The sequence below is a fragment of the Patella vulgata genome, chromosome 8 (genome assembly GCF_932274485.2).
Source record: "Patella vulgata chromosome 8, xgPatVulg1.2, whole genome shotgun sequence".
Taxonomy (NCBI): domain Eukaryota; kingdom Metazoa; phylum Mollusca; class Gastropoda; family Patellidae; genus Patella; species Patella vulgata.
This window is the reverse complement of record NC_065886.2, coordinates 27,283,416-27,303,307: the sequence shown is the minus strand read 5'-3', so window position 1 is coordinate 27,303,307 and position 19,892 is coordinate 27,283,416. Positions and strand designations below refer to the sequence as shown.

Genomic DNA, 19,892 nt, shown 5'->3' with positions numbered 1-19,892 from the left:
AATCAAATTACCCGGCCTTCAATCTTTATGGGTTAAAAGGAAAATAAGACATTATGAATCTGACAATTTTATAGATATTATAGATCATTGTAGTCAACACACACATGCCCTGTCTGGCCATTGGAATATTATTTATATAGAAAAAAGCTTGAATATATTTTTAAATTCCTTGTTTTTCTTTTTTTTTGTTCATTTACGTTGCCTTTTATTCAATTGGTGTATGTGTATTTTTAGTTACACGTGCATTGTTGTAATGAAAGACCAATCGTTAACTATGATTATATTAAAGGTACAGATCCAAGGGTTAACTGGTAATGTATCATTTAATAAGAATGGTATACGAAGATTACAAGAAGTAGATATTATGCATATGGAATACGAGAAAAAACTAAGACGGGTTAGTATGTTATTAATTCATTAACATGTCGAAATTCCCGTTTCTTTAAAGTCTCGATGTGTCTCGAATAGGAATATCAGTCCAAACACGGTTCAGTTCCGTTCAGTATTAACACAGATATGTTAAATTGAAATTTCACGGATCTAGGCTACTGGCTATGTAATAATCTAGCCGCCATTTTGTTATCCGCGAGATATTATTGATAGACCTGTTTTTAACTCCGATTAAATACAGACCGAGACGTTATCTAGCGTTTGTATTTTGATTTTGTTTTCTAAATTAAACGTTAAATAATCAATCTGAGAAATGCAATGGCAATGATGGATCATCAATTTAAATATGTTTCATTAAAAGCACAATAATATCATAAACTGTACTAAATGTGTACTAATTAAATTAATTTGAATTACGTATACGTGTATAAGATATATCTTCATGAGCAATGTGTTGGCTTTATTAATCGTTTTGAATAAATAGAGAATCTCCTACCAGTCGTTTTTGATATCAAAAAATATCAACACAAGTTGATAAAGTAACAAAAAACGAGGCTCTGCCGAGTTTTTTTTTACTTTATCAACGAGTGTTGATATTTTTTGATATCAAAAAAGACGAGTAGGAGATTTTATTTATCACCCAATCCCTTCTTACATGCACAAATAGATAAATATAATTCTTTGCTCTAGATTTCACTAGACAGCAATTCAACCATTGCAAAGTCCTTTATATTGACCCAGTGTTTCCATCAAGGTCAATTGAATACAATAGTTAATTTTTAATTAAAAAAAAGTTACCTTTTATTAATAAGAAATGAACTGTTCTTTGAAAATAAAAAAAAGTAGTTCATTTTCAACTGACCAATCAAATTCATGTAAAGCGATATCTCCTAAGGAGATATCGCAGTAGATTATGAAATATATCACATAAGCGATATCTACTGTAGAATGTATTATTGGGTGATAATGTTTGATATATACATGTTTTAAATAGTACTTTTGATTGTGTGCGGTATATTCAACCTTGATTCTGTTGGAGCTCTAAACTGTACCATACACATAATTGCAGGTAGGAACATGGACTTTAGAAAACAATTTTCAGACCAATATGACAAAACCTGGCAATGAAAGGAGAAACTTACCTGTTAATAGAACTAGAATAGTTACAACAATATTGGTAAGAAATATTTGAATATAATCCTATGGTACCACTGTATCTGCACAAGTCGGTGATGTGGTGATGCACATTGATAATATAGCACATTCTTAATATAATATAATTTGTTATATATGTAACGTTCTTGTAAAACAAGTTCGTAATATTATATATAGAATTCCCTTCAAACAAGTTGGTAATATGTTATGAAGCATTTTGTTTAGAAAAGATGGATATTATTATTACATTCACTGAAACAAGTTGGTAATATTAAAAATAACATTAACTTATATCTAATGTGACATTCTCTTGATACAAGTTGGTAGTATTTGATATGATTTTCTCTTAAGTTGGCAATATTTAAAATAGCATTTTGTTGAAATAGGATGGTAATATTAAACTGATATGCTTTTGATTCAGATTGGCAATATTTAATATAATATTCTCTTGATTCAAGCGGGTTATAAATTACAAGACAATCCCCATTAGATAATTATTGTTAGAATAGTCTGTTTGGCTTAAGTGGTAGTTGAACCATAGTATGAAGATAGGATGCAGACCACAGAACTACACTATACTCGTATGATTTGTACTAGTGGCAATGATTATGTTTTGCAACATCAAAGACAGCAAAATCAAAGATCTAGATTACAAACTTGCAATTAATTTATCTAAACACTTTTATATAAATATTCGGTGCAAATTTAACTTAACAAATATACACTTGTACAATCGTTTCAGGAACCCCCATTTACAGTAGAAAAATATCCAGTTGATGGTAATCCATGTACTGGTGATGATAGATTCGAGGGTTTTTGCATAGATTTAGCTAGAATGATAGCAGATTTATTAGGATATAATTATTGTATAAGATTGGTAAAAGATAATTCGTATGGTGTTAGATTACCAAATGGTTCTTGGACAGGAATGATAGGAGAACTGGTTAGGGAGGTAATTCACATAATATTACATTAGTTATTGTTCAATTATTATGGTATTGGTCGAATGCTTATTGAAGATATTGGCTAGTTGCAAAGTGTTTTTGTCCCATGGTAAAAGTTCTGGACCTCGGTCCAGAAGTGGCACCTGTTCTGATATGTACACAGTTCATATTGGTTTATAAATGGTATTTAAAACAAAATAGACCGATAATAATAGAGAGGCTGATCAGTGCTACAAGTGAAACGTACGTATAAAAGCAGATCTAACAAGTTACTTAGCCAAATACAGGTCTCCATTGCAATAAATAACAAACACCTATTAAGAGACCTAACAGCTCTTTAATTTGATCAGTATGAGAAGGGATTTCACTTTTTAATGATATCACAGTTCTAATACGTTAACCAAGCAGGCATACTGAATAATTTATACCAAAGATGTGTCACAATATCCCTGCAGTGTGACATTCAACATTCCTCCCATAATGTGTTCACTCAATCATGTACACATATCACAAATTATTAACGGGATGAGAACTTCAATAAGTCTATGATTCTACTTGTGCTTTTATGGTTTTATCGACAGGCAAAAACTTGGTTTAAGAAGATAAACAATCTCGCAGAATGTTGGCTATGTTTGTGTTTACATAATCAACAATTTGTTGTTACTCAATTGAATACAAAATAAGAAGGATATTTGTGAGCTTGTATAATTGATGGTCTTAGCGGTCTAAGTACTATCGATCCAACCTGCAGACTTAACATCAAAATATCAAATGATAAGGTCTCTTATGTCATGCACAGCAACTCCCATTGTTCAGTATGTATATAAATGCGTATTCTTTTAACTCCCTTTAAGTCATTAAGTCATTGATTTTTCAGTGGCGTATCCGAAATGAGGAAGTGCAATTTTCAGATTTTTTTTCATATTTTAAAATGTATCGTATTTGGCGTATCTAAAATAAAATGGCTGCCAAAACGTGGTGTTTGGCATTAGAAGAGGGGTTGGTCCACCGCACCAGATAGCCCACAAATAATAATGAAAATATTAATATGCAAATGTATATCTATATACAACTGAAACACATTCCAAGAGAACAATAACTTTGGTTATACTTAGCTAAAGCATAGTATTAAAACATTTTTTTTGTTATTTCAGGAAGCCGATATAGCTATTGCACCGTTAACAATAACTCAGGTTCGAGAAAGAGTCGTGGACTTTTCGAAACCATTTCTCAACACCGGTATTAGTATAATGATTAAGAAACCCGTAAAACAAAAACCTGGTGTGTTTTCCTTCATGAGTCCATTAGCTGATAATGTATGGTTGTGTATCATCCTGGGTTTTCTTACTGTTGGTTTTATTTTATTTCTTGTCGGACGTTTTAGTCCGCTAGAATGGATGGTAGATGAACATACAGGAGTAACAAAAAATGTATTTGGTTTAGGCAACACCTTATGGTTTGCTCTCGGAGCGCTTATGCAGCAGGGATCGGATATTTCACCAAGGTAATATATAATTCTAAACACATTCGTCGTAACAGAACACAGTTTTTCAGGGAAAGAGTCCATGGTTTTCTCATATTAAGGACGATTGAAATGAAATGAAATGAAATGAGGTTTAACGTCCTACTGTTCTACTCCTAACCTGGGCTAATGAAGACGGGCATACGCCATACAGTGTGCTATGAGGGAAATTTTGCCCCGGGCAGCGGCGCTACGGCCTACTCTTATATCGAATTCCAACTGCCAAGGGATCTTTTACTTGCACGCCAATGTGTACACGGAACCTCGGTTTATCGTCCCATCCGAACGACTAGACAGCTGTCCTTGTCAGGCCCTCCGTCCTGCATCACTGACAAGGGGAAACCACGCCGGAAAATCTGGATGAACTTTCTCGGCTAATGCAGGGATCGAACACCCGACCGCCAGGCTAGCGAGCCAGCGTCTTACCCACTTAGCCACGTGATCCTCCTATAAGAACGATTGTTTACCATAAAAATTCCATTAATGTTTTTCACAATCGGTAATGCCATATTCTCCTAGGTAGGGTGGGGGTGGGGATAGTGCGCCATCAAAACATCGGCCCACTCAGCGTTAGAAAATCAATTATTACCCCCAGTTATGTCAGTAAGTATAGTATAATTTAATGTTTAAATGACTCGATTGAATATTGATCTGTAGGCCTATTTTGGTTTGTTTGAATGTGTAAGAGATTCCGGTAAACCAGCCCATTTTCTCGAAAAAACGGCCCACTCGGCAACAAAATCAGCCCATTTGCTTAACTGAACTAAACTCAGGGGGTCCCCAAACTCTCCTCCTAAAAACAACCCTTGTTGAGCGCTCCTGGCCATGGCTTTTAATGTATCACTACATTTAAAATCTGATATTTGTCATCACTATAAACAGACTTTTCTTATTTGACTCGAAAGAAAATAAAGAGGGGGCGAATTTGAATCGAATCCAGTTCTATGAAGGGCGGACTATCATGAGGGTTGTATAGCGGTTAAAGGTTTTATAATACTACGAAGTAAAACCATCAAGGGATGGCGTATCAACTATTTTGATTAGTCGACAACCGAAATTCGTAGACCATTGTTTCTTTTAAGATTTGGCGGTTGTTAATGCAAATTGTTTCTGTAATATTCCTTTGGGATTAAATACTAGGAATTAGGCAATATCTCGTCACTACGTAACTTTAAAGTGAATTTACGAGTAAATATGTCTTGTTTTATATATATATATTCTCATGGCGATCATCATTAACTAAAACATTATATATTATTCACTAAGTAAGTAATAAAATGGTCGTTGGTTGTTGTTTTTCTTTTCTTTTGTTTGGCAATGTCCAACATAGGCGTGAAAGATTTGACAACCCAATGCTAAGCCGTGTTTATTTTTCTTTGCGATCGGATTTGGATGTTCGACGAGAGCGAAACATATACACATTAAGAACCACCTGCTTGTTATATTACAATCTATTGTACTTTGTTTCAGATCGATGTCCGGGAGAATAGTGGGAAGTGCCTGGTGGTTTTTTACTTTAATTATAATCTCATCTTATACGGCCAACCTTGCTGCCTTTTTAACTATAGAAAGAATGCTAACACCCATAGGGTCAGCAGATGATTTAGAAAGACAGACTACTATTAAATATGGAACCTTAGCAAAAGGTTCCTCGTACGAATTTTTTAAGGTTGGTATGCGTATTTAAATGGTTGAGTTGTCCAGTTTTGTTCAATCGAAATGAAAGAATACTTCACTGGATTTAAGAAGTAAAATACTGCGACAAATTTTAGTTATTAATGTATCTTTTTTTTAAATTCTGCAATTCCCTGTTTTGATTCATTGTTTAAGTGAAATTAAAGGGTCTGTTTGTGTGATGTTTAAATGAAGTTGACCGTCACTATAGGGACGGGTGAAATATCAAACCTTTTAACACATTTTCGATTTGCCCCGTAAACTATTTGATGGATTTCGTTCCTGTTTGGTAGGAGTGTTGCTTGGTTATTGTTTTTGATCGGCCCCATAGAGGCTGAGAAAGGGCACCTTAAACAGGTGGGTTTTGGTGTTTTCTGCTATTGACCACAGCACCCAATAAATCCAATCATTTTTTTGTAGATATGTTGCTTGGGTTCAGATTTGTTGAAATGAAATTGCTTAGCCCCTTTAAGAGAAAACAAATACCACTTACACAAAAATTGTAGGAATATTAACATTTATATAGTAAGGGGCAAATATGGACATTTTGTTTTAAATACAGAGAAATTAGTAATATAGTTATATAGCCCCAAACCAACCCATCGATAGCGATATCAAACTATATTAACTTCTTTATACATTTTTAAGTGTGTTTATTTAGGAACCTAATACTGTATGATACGAACAAACCGACTGAGCGACTTGAGACACAAACTATAGATGAAGGTCATCATTGATATAGATTAAATCACTAATTCTCTGGGAGTACTCCCGTAAGAATAGAAAATGTCAACAATCATGTATAACGAACTTTGCCTATTGCAGCCGTACAACTGAATTACACAAAAATGTGGCCGAGTTATAAACATTTATTCAGTGTATGTTGTCAGGTGTCTAAAATCATACACTTTACTGTGCACAGTATAGCTTATTACGTTTTCACATGCTAACGACCAGTTTAAAGGCCAGCTTTCCATGTACGCGTTTTCGCGCGCGATTTTTTGTGTCTTCACGTGTATAGAAAACTCGCTGACAAATTTAGGGAATCCCGTGTAAATGACGTCATAAGTGAGGATTTTTTCTTTACAGCATGGGGCCGAACATTGTTAACGTTCTGTCGCCGCCTTGTCCAAAATATCTGCCATTTGCAAGCTGAATTTGCAGAAATAAGAGGGGTTAATTGACTTATTGGAAGATAACACGTGTTTGAGCGCCAGAACGTAAACCTCCACATGCGCACACTTCATACGAGAAAAACGTCAGCTAAAAATCACCAATCGAGCAACTTTTTCCGCGCGTTATTAGAAAATGAATACTTTTAGTTTAAAACTATTTCTAAACCTCCCTTATATTTTTTTCATGATAGGAAACAGAGGTGTTAGTTTATAGTAGAATGTGGACTTTTATGAAAGAGGCTAGACCAAGTGTATTTGCTGATACGGTTGATGAAGGTGTTGAGCGTGTTCGTAAATCTAAGGCTAAGTATGCCTTTTTACTAGAATCAGCAATGAATGAATATCAAAATCAAAGACAACCCTGTGATACAATGAAAGTAGGAAGAAATTTAGATTTTAAAGGCTATGGTATTGCTACTCCATTAAATTCAGATATAAGGTAAAGAAAATACTTGCTTTATTTATCATCTTCACGATTTATCATCTAACAAATAACAGTGAGGGTATATTGTATTTCCAGGACTATCGATTATATGTTAAAGTATATACTTGATATCATTTACATAGATTCACCAATACAAAGATTGGATTATATCTTACAATTTTCTACGATTATAGATGGTGTTATTGATCATACTGCTAACGTCCTTAGAAGGGCTTACTGAATATTATGCTTTCATACCAATATTGCTTGAATATCAAACTTGCATCATGAAATCAAGAAAATTACTAGTCAAAATTGGTTTAATATGTAAATTACCGAAAATAATTGAACACTAATTAACCACGACGTTAGGTGTAACTGGATTCGGTCGGGGTTTTTTTCCATTCGAGTGTTTTTACCTTTGCAATAAAAGCACGTAAACCAATAGCAGGGTACAGCTTTAAATCAAATAATATATTGTTACATTTGTGTTTCTGTGTGTGTTTATGTAAATAGTTTTTGGTGTAGGTTTCACATTGGCCGAGAATATGTTAGTTCCCATTGTCTCACGATTATTTCCAACCAGGAAGCTTTGCTTCTGAAATCTAAGACCAAATGATCGCTCCGCCGTTTTTACCCCTTTCCTGTTGTAGCCCAAAGTGCATGAATTCAAACCGAAATATAGGCCAGTAGCTGACACCAAATAATGTTATCAGAAAAAAACACATTTTGCTCCAGGATCAGGAACTGTAAAAGACCTTCCTTTAACTGATAGAGGTATGTATTCTGGATATAAATATCGATAGTTCTAAGGTTCTAACACCGCAGTATTTTTATTTAGCGCTCACACTTGGCGGATTACTCTTTAAACCATATTTGGACACGTGTCTTTAATTGGCTAATTTTGATATGTAAACAAACGATAACACGTGGTTTAATATTTACTACACATGCAGACACAATGACACTTTTTTCTATATATGGAAACACTTTAAGATAAACAGAACCACGCAACGTGAGTTGAATCAGTAAAATATGAACGAAACTAGTCACAATTTATCTCTTTTAAATGTATAGAACTATGATAAAATATGTATGCTGGTGGTTTGGCTGGTAAAAATTGTGACCCAATTTTGTAAACTCTGTCGTAGGCCTACACGTTATTTCTACTTGTGACCAGTGGTGGATCCATATGTGGGGTTCCTAGCCCCATCCCCTCACCAATAACAGTATAAATTCACAAATTATTGTACGTGTTTCAACGAAACATGCAAATTTTAATATTTTGTTGCTTGGAGTGATGTGACGTGCCCCACCCTAACAAAATATTCTGTGCCCGCCACTCAGGCAGTAGCCTATGATCCCTAGCCCCGCCCCTACACCAAAAAACGTACGAAATTCACTAATTATTCTATTTCTGCGAAACATGTAAATTTGATTTTTTTTGTTGCTTGGGTTGACGTAGGGATCTCCCACCCCACCCAAAACAAATAAATTCTGCATCCCGCCACTCAGGCAGTAAGGTGCATCACTAACCAAGAGATCCGTTCGTGTGGCGCATAAAAGAACCCTAAACAGTTGGTATTCAAAATAATAAAAGTAGGTCATAGTACCGCTGTACAGACAAAATTTCCTTATAGCACATTACACAGCATATGTATGGACAAGTGTTCCTTCGCTCCTTCTTGCCTTCACAATTACTAAGTGTAAAGCCAGGAAGCCGTGACAAGTGGTCCTAATATCGCAGCCTCGCTCTGAGTTTCAGTACAAAGGCAAAAATTAATCATTCACTTCTCTGTATCGCCTTATTTATTTCTTTCGACTTGCTTTGATATGCGTTAACAGCGCAAAGGACAGAAATGAACAAGGCGAAATTAAGAAGTTTATTGGCTTCGTACTGCTTATTTCCTTTGCGCTGAATCTCATAGGGAAGTGAACCCACAATTGAACGAGACTGGCCACTTGTCGCAGCTTCTCAGCTTAGCATGTGAAGTCCAGAAGGAGCTAAATAGTAACCATCGGCTTCCATACGTATGTTTTCATCAGCCTGGTTGGTCCAGAAATCAGGAGCCATGGTGGCCCACTGACCAGGAAGTCCTGGGTTCGATCCTTCCAAATGTTGGCCAAGAAAATACCGTAGGATTTTCCAGCGTTGGTTCCTGTTTTCACTGCTGCAAGACGAAGGGCCTTTGACAGAATTTGAAATAAGATTTTAATCTATAGCGCCGCTGTTCAGCAAAAGTACCTCATAGAATGCTATAATCTTGTGTATACCTGTCTTCATTGCCCCATAACTGGGGTCCACGGTGGCTCACAAACCTTGAGCTCCCTTAATTGTTCGATCCCGGTGTTGGTCGAGAAAGTTCAACTGTATTTTCCGAAATGGTTCCCCGCTTGTCAGTGGTGTAGGACAGCGGGCCTGGCAATGGACAACATATAGCTGTGGGAGGAAACCTGAGGTTTGACTCCTTGTCACGTACAAGCCTGGAATCAAAACCACGCCACTTGACTCAATCGAACGTGCACATGTTAAACAATTCAGCAACCAACCCCTCACGGTTCCAAGAAAGAAAAGGTCTTAATGTACTCTAAATATGGTCAGGCGCATAGGTCGGGGGAATGCTTATTTGGCAATTCGGGGACTAACCCACAAAGATCTAGAGTGTTAAGCTCAGTTGATTCTTCAATAGTCCAATCTGTTTTTCCACATTGTTGAAGAGAGGGCGGTTATTAACAGCATAAAAGTCTTAAAAAAAATAGACAGCATTTATACAGACAAATATTTAGTGTACACAAAACACAAATTAAAACACAAATATCATAACTGTCACTGTAATATCACAGTCTAAAGTAGAATTTATTCCCCATGGATGCATCCATAACGAATTGGCATTAATTATACAAAGTTCTTGTTGGATTCATGTGTCAGTATTGTTTGTATCAGTAGATCAGGTTGTTAATTTATCCGTCATATTTTCTGTTGGTAAAATATATATAACCTTTCACTTTTAAATTATGGAATGGTTCTGAAATAAATGCAGGTGGATGTATTAATGAATAAAGAAATGGAATTTATCGTCCATAAGCAAGGCCTAGGTTGGTTATATCAGGAAAAACACAAGTTTATTTACATTCTATGGTTAGCTGTGCAATGTTAATCGCTTCCTTTTATAGATATCTAATTCCCTCGAAATATCAAATGTGTACTATGAGTTTGCACATAGAAACTCATTTATCAAAAGACAATAATAATGAACAAATGTAGATTTAATTATTAACAAACTGTCTAAACATTATTTTTCAACTAACTACTTACCTTGGCAAATCGCTTCTAGTCTTCCAACTGTAATCATTTAATGAAATACTGATCCAATACAAATCAAACCTATTTTTGTATCTTTTCTATTAGTAAATTTGGTGAAACACTTTATACCTGATATTATTTTCAAATTCGCCGTACCGGTACATGGAACTTATAATATGGTCGTAGATTCGCCATCATCTGTAATCATAGCCCTAACCTTTTTCATTTCCGACTTTTTTCAGCCACTCTTCAGCAATGGTCCTAAATTTGTCCTATCTGAATGTATTCAAGCCTTAACCTTCCACTTAATTGATTACTAGTCTCGGTCACCCAGAACCTCCTAGTCTTCAACGTACGGGGGTCTGGCACCGTTATCAATATTTGACGAAAAGTTTCATTGCCCATGCGTAACCGGTAGTTTGTTTTTTTATGTAGTTGATTATCCAGTTGATTATAGTAAGAGTTGCGCCCCTTCCCACAATAAGTCCCACGAAGAGAGAAATTTTACAATAAAAAAAATAAAAGTGTTGGGTATTGAACTGGAAATGCAATCAAATGGATTTTCTAAAATGACATTCTTAAATCAATTTCATGGGCGTCAACATCTTGTTTTAGGCCTTGTTATCCTCCTTAGACTTTGTTTATGATAATGTAAAAGACCGGATAATCTAGCCAATGACCTATTATTTTCAAATGTTGACAACGCATCCAGACTAATATTCGTAGAATATTTTTCTGGATGATAGAGGCTAATTTATTACATACGAATAATATACACGGCGGCTGCCATGTTTATATTATGAAGCGCCTCATTGGTCGAATCATATCACCTGGCCATTTTAGTCAACAAGGAACCTCTCAAAACACTCCATTTTGTTTGATTGGGCGAAGATATGGAGCGCGAAATTTAAAAGCGGATTTTATCAGAACTACGGGCTATTTCTTTTAGAACTTCGATTTTTGGAATGAGAATGCTATAATTAACACATTTTTTCACTAAAATATCAAATTGCTTTTTGATGGAGCAACGGTGGTTAGATATTCGATGTCAGCTTCTGGCCTAACGGATCTATTTTTTAAAATGGAAATATGAGTCATTAGATAATGGTTATTACCTTGTCAAGAAAATTAAGTACTCTATTTAAATCTGTTATATATAAATTACTTTATGAGTTCGGCGTTAAACCCTATCAATGGAAGAGTACACGAATGTGCACACAAATTGCAAATGGACAAGGTCTTACCCTTTTAGTTCAAAATGTAGGTAATGCATATGCACGGGCCTAATATCTCATGTTGTTTCATTGTGAATTAGGATGTAAATAACAATTACTGTCACATTTAAATAGTAAATTGTTTAATGGACGTCTTATCAGTACTATGCCAAGAGGAGAAAATTGAATTAAAGTGGAATATTTATGGTCGAGATAGCTGAAACGGGGGACATCCCCCGCCCCCAGGGAAATGTACACATGTCATGATAACGATTTCTATACTGCAGAGACCCTATAAATATTGCTGTGTTAGAATTAAGAGAAGTTGGTGAACTTCATAAACTAGAACAGAAATGGTGGTATGATAAGGGAGAGTGTGGGCCAGATGGAGGCGGTAAGGTAAGATTTAAATTGATTTTCAAGTCGGCAAATAAAATATCGATTTCTTAGAGATGTATGTTTTAATTGCAAAGTCCTTTATTTTACTTTGTATTTGTTGGTAAAATGTGGTTTAAGCATGCAAGTCAAAATGTGAAAAAAAATTAATTCCCTGATAGCACTGTTCAATAATGAATTATCACTCAAAGTATGGTTAAATACACAAAAGACAAATAATATTCCCATGACGAAGTGGTTTCAGGTCTTTGGAAGACCAAGCAGAGGCTGGTCTACCTTGGGCACGACTCCGTCTATTACTATAATAAGAGAGAGAGAGAGAGAGAGAGAGAGAGAAATGGGGTTTAACGTCCACTCGACACAAACTAGGTCATTTCGGGACTAACAAATGGTTCAATTTTATTTCAATAATTCGCTTGCGCGTAGGGGTCTTTAGCAGTGGGAGGAAACCGGAGGACCCGGAGAAAACCCACGAGGTTGGATAGGCGACCCTAATCCTTGTCACGTACAACCGGGGATTCGAAACCACGCCAGTTGACTCAATGACAGGCCTTATGATACAGCACGCACGTGCTAACCATTCGGCCATCCAACCCCCCTTACTATAATAAGACATATATCTGTAATATAATATGTTTAAACCAAATACATATAAAATGGCGTTACGGTAAAAGGCGTGAAAATTAAAAGATTAGAATAACTGTTGGAACAACGAAGAGCATAGAATGAAATAAAACTAGACTCCCCCCGCCAAAAAAAAAAATTGCCAAACCCAACTCATAATTATTATGTAGAACCAATAGCAGATCTTTATTTAATTGTGGGGTGTACAGACAAGCTTTTTCGTTATTTCCAATTTGATAAACAATACTTGACACTGAAAAATCATGTTTCTCTTGTAGAATAACCTACTATTATATAGCAAGCTGTCGTCTCTGGAAGTTTTCAGATAATTTTTAGATTGTCGCTTGTAATTTGAGTAAAAACAGGCACCGTACTTAATATGTTTTTGACAGTTTAAATTCTATATATTTTTTCAGGATACATCAACTAGTGCCCTTACTTTAAGTAATGTGTCTGGGATTTTTCATATTTTAATTGGTGGACTAGTGTTAGCTATGTTGACAGCCTTTATAGATTTCATTTTTAAAAGAAAATTTAGAGGTAAAAAATTACAGGTATGCATACATATATTAGCTTGTAATGTAATCGTCTTCCACCAATTATATCCTCCAGATAGCGTGGACTGCTGCTAAACCCCTAACTCAATATTTCCCATAATGTTTGACATTAAAAATCCAAATTAGAATTCAATATTGGTCCATTTCTATCCTTACTGATGTTGTTATCTTGCCGTGAAAATATGAGAAACGAATACCCAATATTTAGGACACAATAAACATTTTATAACTAGTACACGATTGTGTATTCTAATTTGTATTATTTTCTAATTTCCTATTTCATTTTAAAGATTAAGTTGAAATTATTATTATTTTGAACTTCAAATAGGAAATGATTTTTTAAAATTAGAAAACTAAGTTTAAAATCAAAAGTTCAAAAATTTAAATAGTAATGAACGAAATTTCATGTCATTTGAAGATCGCCCCCATTCCTCCAATTTTTTTTACAATTTTTCTCTTAAATCTGTAAAATACATCATTTGTAAACAAAAAAAGAATGTTTGCTATCAATATTTTTTAATTAAAAATATTTAAAAATACGATAAATGGTTTAAATATAAATAGTATTAATATATGCAATACGTATTGGTTTTATATTTTAGCTTAAAAATGGGACATTAAATATATCAGAAAAATCTAATCGGAGACATCAATCCAGAGAAATTGTGAATATAGATCCAGTGAATGGTCAAGGTAGTGGAAATGGAGGAGTATGTGAAATGTTTTAACCTTTACAACCGATTTATAGATTTTCAGCTCAAACATAACTGGTGTTAAAATTCTGTATAACCACGAAATGCATCAGAGTGAAATATGCACAAACATGGCTGTAAACGTTAAAGACGAAATCGAATCCTACATTCTTAAAGAAATAATTAAAAATGGTTGTGCTGGGGGGTTTTCTGCACTGAAATTTTGGGAATTATCTCATAAAAGACGTGCCATTTGCACGATTTGACGGAATTCGTCCACTTGACCTTTGAATTCGGACTGCAGGCTACCACAGATTATGCATGACTTATAGTAACCATAACACACCAACCGTACATATATAAACAAGAGAGAGAGAGAGAGAGAGCGAGAGAGAGAGGGGGAGGCTTAGCGTCCACTCGACACAAATTAGGTCATTTCTCCGGAAGACCATTAGGGTCAATCAAATAAAAAAAAAATCTGATTATCTTAGCCTAAGACAGCCTATCTTGTTATTACAAGATACGGAGAAGACCATGAGTAACTTATTTTAAGGCCGCCATACACCGATTTATCGAATAGCTAGGCCAACGCCATACTGTATTTTATATTACAGAATCGGCAAATTTCATGTCATGCTTTCATAAATATCATTCGTTATTTTCATGCCTCGATTAAAATCATACAGGTCATTCTCTCATTAACTTCATACTCCCACCAACTTCATACACGCATTGATATCATTTATTAATATCATGATTCATCAATATTAAAGTAGCTAAATGCTAAGTCTCTAACTCAATATCGCCCAAAGTCGTACACGTTGAAAACACGAATTTTTTGTCAATTCAAATCAACATTGATGTTGCTATCTTACCGGGAAAGGGTGGGCTTCTGATATCCAATATTTAAGACAAAATAAACATTTTACCATTGGTACACGAATCGTGTACCATAGTGCGTTTCGGCGTCATTTATAACAAGTGACCAGAAAGAACGAGGCTAGACGTATTCCACAACTCATGCCAAACGGCGACGCCATAACTTATCTGGAGAGCATGCGCAATAGACTGGAATAACCAGGCGCTAGAAATTTCTATTCGGTTGAGACTCATGCCGTATTTCGCTGGACATAACTGAATTGAAATTATAGTCAAAACGGAAACAATTGAATGTAAATCAGTTCATATACAATCAGATTACATTATTATATGCGTTGCGATCCATTTGGCTTAATTTCTAGGTCCGAAATGTTAGCGATTTAGCTCCTTTAATGCTCCCCTTAAAGCCACAGAACGCTATATTTTTCGGAAAACGTCTTTAAATTTTGATTTTTGTCTGTTTTTGTTTTCGTTTGATTTGACTTGGCACAGTTTTTATTGTCTGCAGAAGTTGTCGAGTTTAGCAATTTTTTTACATTTAAACAGAAATTTAAAAACTGTGCAAAGTCAAAACGAACGAAAACAAAAAGCGTTTTTACGGTTAATCATCAACGGATATAATTCAAATATGTCAAAAATCGGGGTTGATTATTGTCTTGTTATGTTAATTAATGTCTAATTAATAGTTAATATAACATTTAAGGTCCAAAGAAAGACCTGCTATAGGCAGAATTAGCTCGTGCATAATGTATGTTTAAAGGAGCCAAGGGCGAACTTGAAATAAACTAGTTAGAACACTTTTTTTTCATGTGATTGACCCTAATAAGGTTCTCCGTATCTTGTAATTACAAGCTATTTACAAGAAAACTAGCTTGTAGTTACAGGATAGCCTAATATAGCCTAATGGGCTTTGGTGGTGGGAGGATATCGGAGAAAACGCACGAGGTTAGTCAGGTGACCTACTCCTTGACCACTTGACTACATGACAGACCTTATGATACAACGCACGTGCGCTCCCCCCACCCCCTGCACAAGAGAGCAATGTACGAATTATTTACTTGAAGGGAAGTAACTCAATGAATTAGGTGACATTTGATTTTCTATACATATAACGCATAATATATTGATTTTTCTTTTTTGCAGGTAAATTTTCCAACAGAAGGGCGTTTAATTACATTTGATGAGAATATTGAAGAACAGAGTACATTATGATATAATAATCTTATACAGTTCATTTGCACACCAATTATCGTTACATATCATAGCATTCAATTTAAATTATAACATCAATAGCCCTAGCCAATTATTATATAAAATTCTATTTAACCCAGTACATTATTGGCCTTAGTCGAAGTCCGTGGCACGCATAGGTCTCAGTTGACTATAAAGAGAATAATACACGATACTTTTTCCTGTTATTAAAGGGCCAATCCCGATAATATTTTGGAGAAAAAAACTGCTTAATTTTGTGTTAAAATCCCTTAAAACCCTTTACCTTAGGTCCGAGCAACTAACTCAATATACGTGATACGTTTTCAAACAACTTAAACCCGTAAGTCTTCTTCTCGAAATGGAGATCGGTCTCCTAAGCTTTTTTGTACGGTATCTGGATAAAATAATGTGTAGGTGAAATTTTCCTTTCATTATCAAGTACATTCCATTGGTCATTCACTGTATATACGTCTAAAGCAGTGCTTCTCAACCGGGGTCCATGTGCTCGGGGGTGAAATTTGGAAAAAGGGGTAATTGGGGGGTGAATTATACACAAAGGGGTGAATTTTGTGATTAGGGGGGAATTTGCATGAATTGAGTTTTCAGACTCCTGACCGGGAGCCATCAGTCAAAATGTTACCGACCACAAACCTGCGTAGTCATTGGTCGGAAACTAAATGACTGACTAGCACTAGCATAATTAATTTCAACGCTGAGTATAATGGCGCTTATCATATCTCGCTGTACTGTTGATTGTCCGGGAAGTGGGTAACCTATAGCTACGAGAACGTAGCTAAAAACGTTGAGATATACTGATGTGTTTGTTTTTAGCTACGATTGGATGCCTTTAGTTCCAAGTGGCAAACTCAATTTCTTTATTAATGCATGTAACATCTTTAAAATAAGATAAGTTTATGCTATTATGATTAATTAAACTTACAGAGGCCAATGTAGTGGCACAACTGTCGTCTAACTCCAAATATTCGCGTTTAAATTAATGAAGCGTTGTTTTTGTCTGACATTTCACCGACATCGAAATCCATTCATAGTTACTGTGCTTTAGATTGCCCTTTTGATTGGCTGTTATAAAAGCCTTATATTTAGCCCCGCCTTCATGATGACAGCGTATCGTTTAAAAAGATGGCGGCCTTAGTAACGGCTTAACGCCTCGATTTTAAAAACGACGATTTGTACCCGTTTCAGGTAGGATTATATGCTTAATTGTAGTTGGGTGTGGTAGAAATATTATAAATAACAATAATCAATCGTTGTTTTAATTAAAATTATTGTCAATCTTGTTTTAAAATTTCGGGTGCGAATCGCTCCCGCATGTGCTACGTTGAAGGCAATGGCCTCATCTCTTATCTCGAAACACGGAGGGTTGAGAGATTAAGGTTTGTTATCTAGATAACCTAGTCTTATCTCAATGTGAAATAGATTATAGGCAGCTAGGTAGGATAGATCGTCGATCGCTTGGTTTCTTTTTACACCCTAACTCTGCACGAGCTGAATAGGGGTTCCAAATTTAATTTCAATAACCTGTCCTTAGTACTGGTTGTTCAATTCTCAGTTTCTCCGTGTCAATGTGACAATAAGCACTGTATTGTGCGATTGTGCATTATTACCTGTAGTATCACACACCAATGCTAGTGTCCTAGTGAATTAACATCATGGCTACGAAAGCGAAGGTGAAAGTTCGAAAATATTCAATTGAAGTTAACAAAGTTAGTTCCGGATGTTAAGACCCTTGTTCAAAAACACCAAGCACAAGGTGCTCAGTAAACAAGGGTCATGACATCTCCATTGTGCTTTTAATGTGTAAATCCATGGCATCCGTTCATTAAATATGTGTTTGAAACGATACCTAATGAGCATGTTTCAGTTTTTAGTTTTTAGTAATTTGAAGTTTTATAGTGCCAGGGGTGAATAGCGGAGAAAATATTTCTCGCGTGGGGAATTGTATCATAAAGGTTGAGAAGCACTGGTCTAAAGTAACGGGAATCGATTATCAGGTCACCCAACGAAAAAAATGACCCGAAATCTTAAAAGATAAGCAATATTGTAGTTCACGTCCAAACGACTAATGTTTTGAGCTGAAATTTTGAGACAGGGTAAGTAGACCGTTCCTCTACATTTTGGCGCTAAATTTTCATACGTACCCGGACTTTTATTTTTGAGACTCTATTCAAATCGGGATAGTCCCTTTAAGTAATCACCGTTTAGGCATAACTAGTGATTAGCTAACCAGTTGTCTGGAAAATTCACTGATTCGCACCTCGACGTAGACTTGGAGATTTTATTTTTGACAGGGGTTGGTGATCGTTCGCATGGGGAGGCAAACCGAGGTTCATCCGTGTACACATTGACGTGCACGTAAAATAAACTTTGAAAGTTTGAATTCGATGAAGAGGAGGAGGGTCGCCGCTGTTAGAATCAAAGTGACGTGTTTGATTATTCAGGCAAATCATCATTTGAAGACTAATAATCTTTCCGTGGCCTGACACAAAAAATCCGTTATTGTGGATGTGTTTGCTTTCTGGACTACTCCTTAGCCGTTAAACTACAGCCTCGAGTGACTAAATATTTCTTTTATTTAAACATTGTTCATATTTAAACATCTCTGCAGAAGACCACCGTTAACCAAAGTTCACAGGGATAAGCTATAATAATGGGTTAGAGCTATTGAATTTAAACTTTAATGGCACATCAAATCACACCCAGTAAAATTATAGTTTTGTAAATATGATGGTTTTAAAAAAATATGGCGTTAATAATAAAGTTTTAAATTAAAATTTGTTGTAATTCTCGACGTTTCTTCAACGATTTAACAATGTACAACCATGTAGACCCAAATATAAAGGAATGCGGTAAGTTTTATGGAAGTATTTCTCTTATAACTGTTAGTTAATCCTTTGAATTCGTCCTGAGGAGAGGGGGTTAAATGATGCATCCTTTCATTGTCACTTCCATTACACTACCCAACCCTCACATTAATTGATGAAATTGCAACCGTATGTTACCCATGAGATTTTGTATTCAATGCGGAAATGATCCCAGCGAATACTAATAATTTGTTTCATCACACAGGCTTCTGACGGCGGCAGGAACACGAGAACTCGAAAGTTTAAGGCTTTGGAAGTCAATCATACGCTTTCCCACCGGTGTATGTGATTCTCCCCAAAAGATATGGCTAATGCGAATTGATGATTGGGATTCCTTTATTTCCCACATATTTTATTCTGCTGGAAAAATTAGAACTGCCGGAAAATTCACAACGAAACGAAGAAATGTTATGTGCTGATAATACGTCTTTTTAAAATGCCATTTAAAGACATGTCTTCTTCTATCCACTTAATTCATTAATTATGTATGTTAATAAATCTACGCTGATGAAATAATAATAATCATTATTTAAAGGTTTTCGACCAAAATTATATTTCAAGATAATTTAGTCTCTGAGGTTTTCTTCTGACTTAAATATGAATGGGCAGGTTTGTCTGAATTGTTGCATACTTTGTATGCGTACTCAAACGAAAAAAAAAAAGAAACATTGCTGATCAGTGGCGATAGCCATAGTGTCTTTAAATAAATCTACGCTGATGAAATAATAAGAACAACAGAAAAAAAGTTACACATTCCTCGCAATGCTTTATTTTTGTTGTTAAGTTTCTGCCAGTTTCATTTTCTTCAAACGAAAACTAATATATTTATAATAATAAAGACTGAATTT

At 35.3% G+C, this 19,892-nt stretch overlaps 1 protein-coding gene across 1 annotated transcript in view; it reads left to right on the top strand.

The window, feature by feature from the left end:
• The window catches only part of LOC126829736 (glutamate receptor 1), a 52,027-nt gene extending 33,098 nt beyond the window's left edge, over nt 1–18,929 (top strand). Inside the window, exons 8-17 of the mRNA XM_050559847.1 lie at nt 290–397; nt 1,460–1,567; nt 2,288–2,497; nt 3,644–3,993; nt 5,482–5,680; nt 7,052–7,299; nt 12,090–12,201; nt 13,239–13,376; nt 13,982–14,089; nt 16,094–18,929. Of these exons, the coding sequence (XP_050415804.1) occupies nt 290–397; nt 1,460–1,567; nt 2,288–2,497; nt 3,644–3,993; nt 5,482–5,680; nt 7,052–7,299; nt 12,090–12,201; nt 13,239–13,376; nt 13,982–14,089; nt 16,094–16,162 (1,650 nt within the window). The 3' untranslated portion in view covers nt 16,163–18,929. The remainder of the gene's footprint in view (nt 1–289; nt 398–1,459; nt 1,568–2,287; nt 2,498–3,643; nt 3,994–5,481; nt 5,681–7,051; nt 7,300–12,089; nt 12,202–13,238; nt 13,377–13,981; nt 14,090–16,093) is intronic.
• The last annotated feature ends 963 nt before the right edge of the window (nt 18,930–19,892 follow it).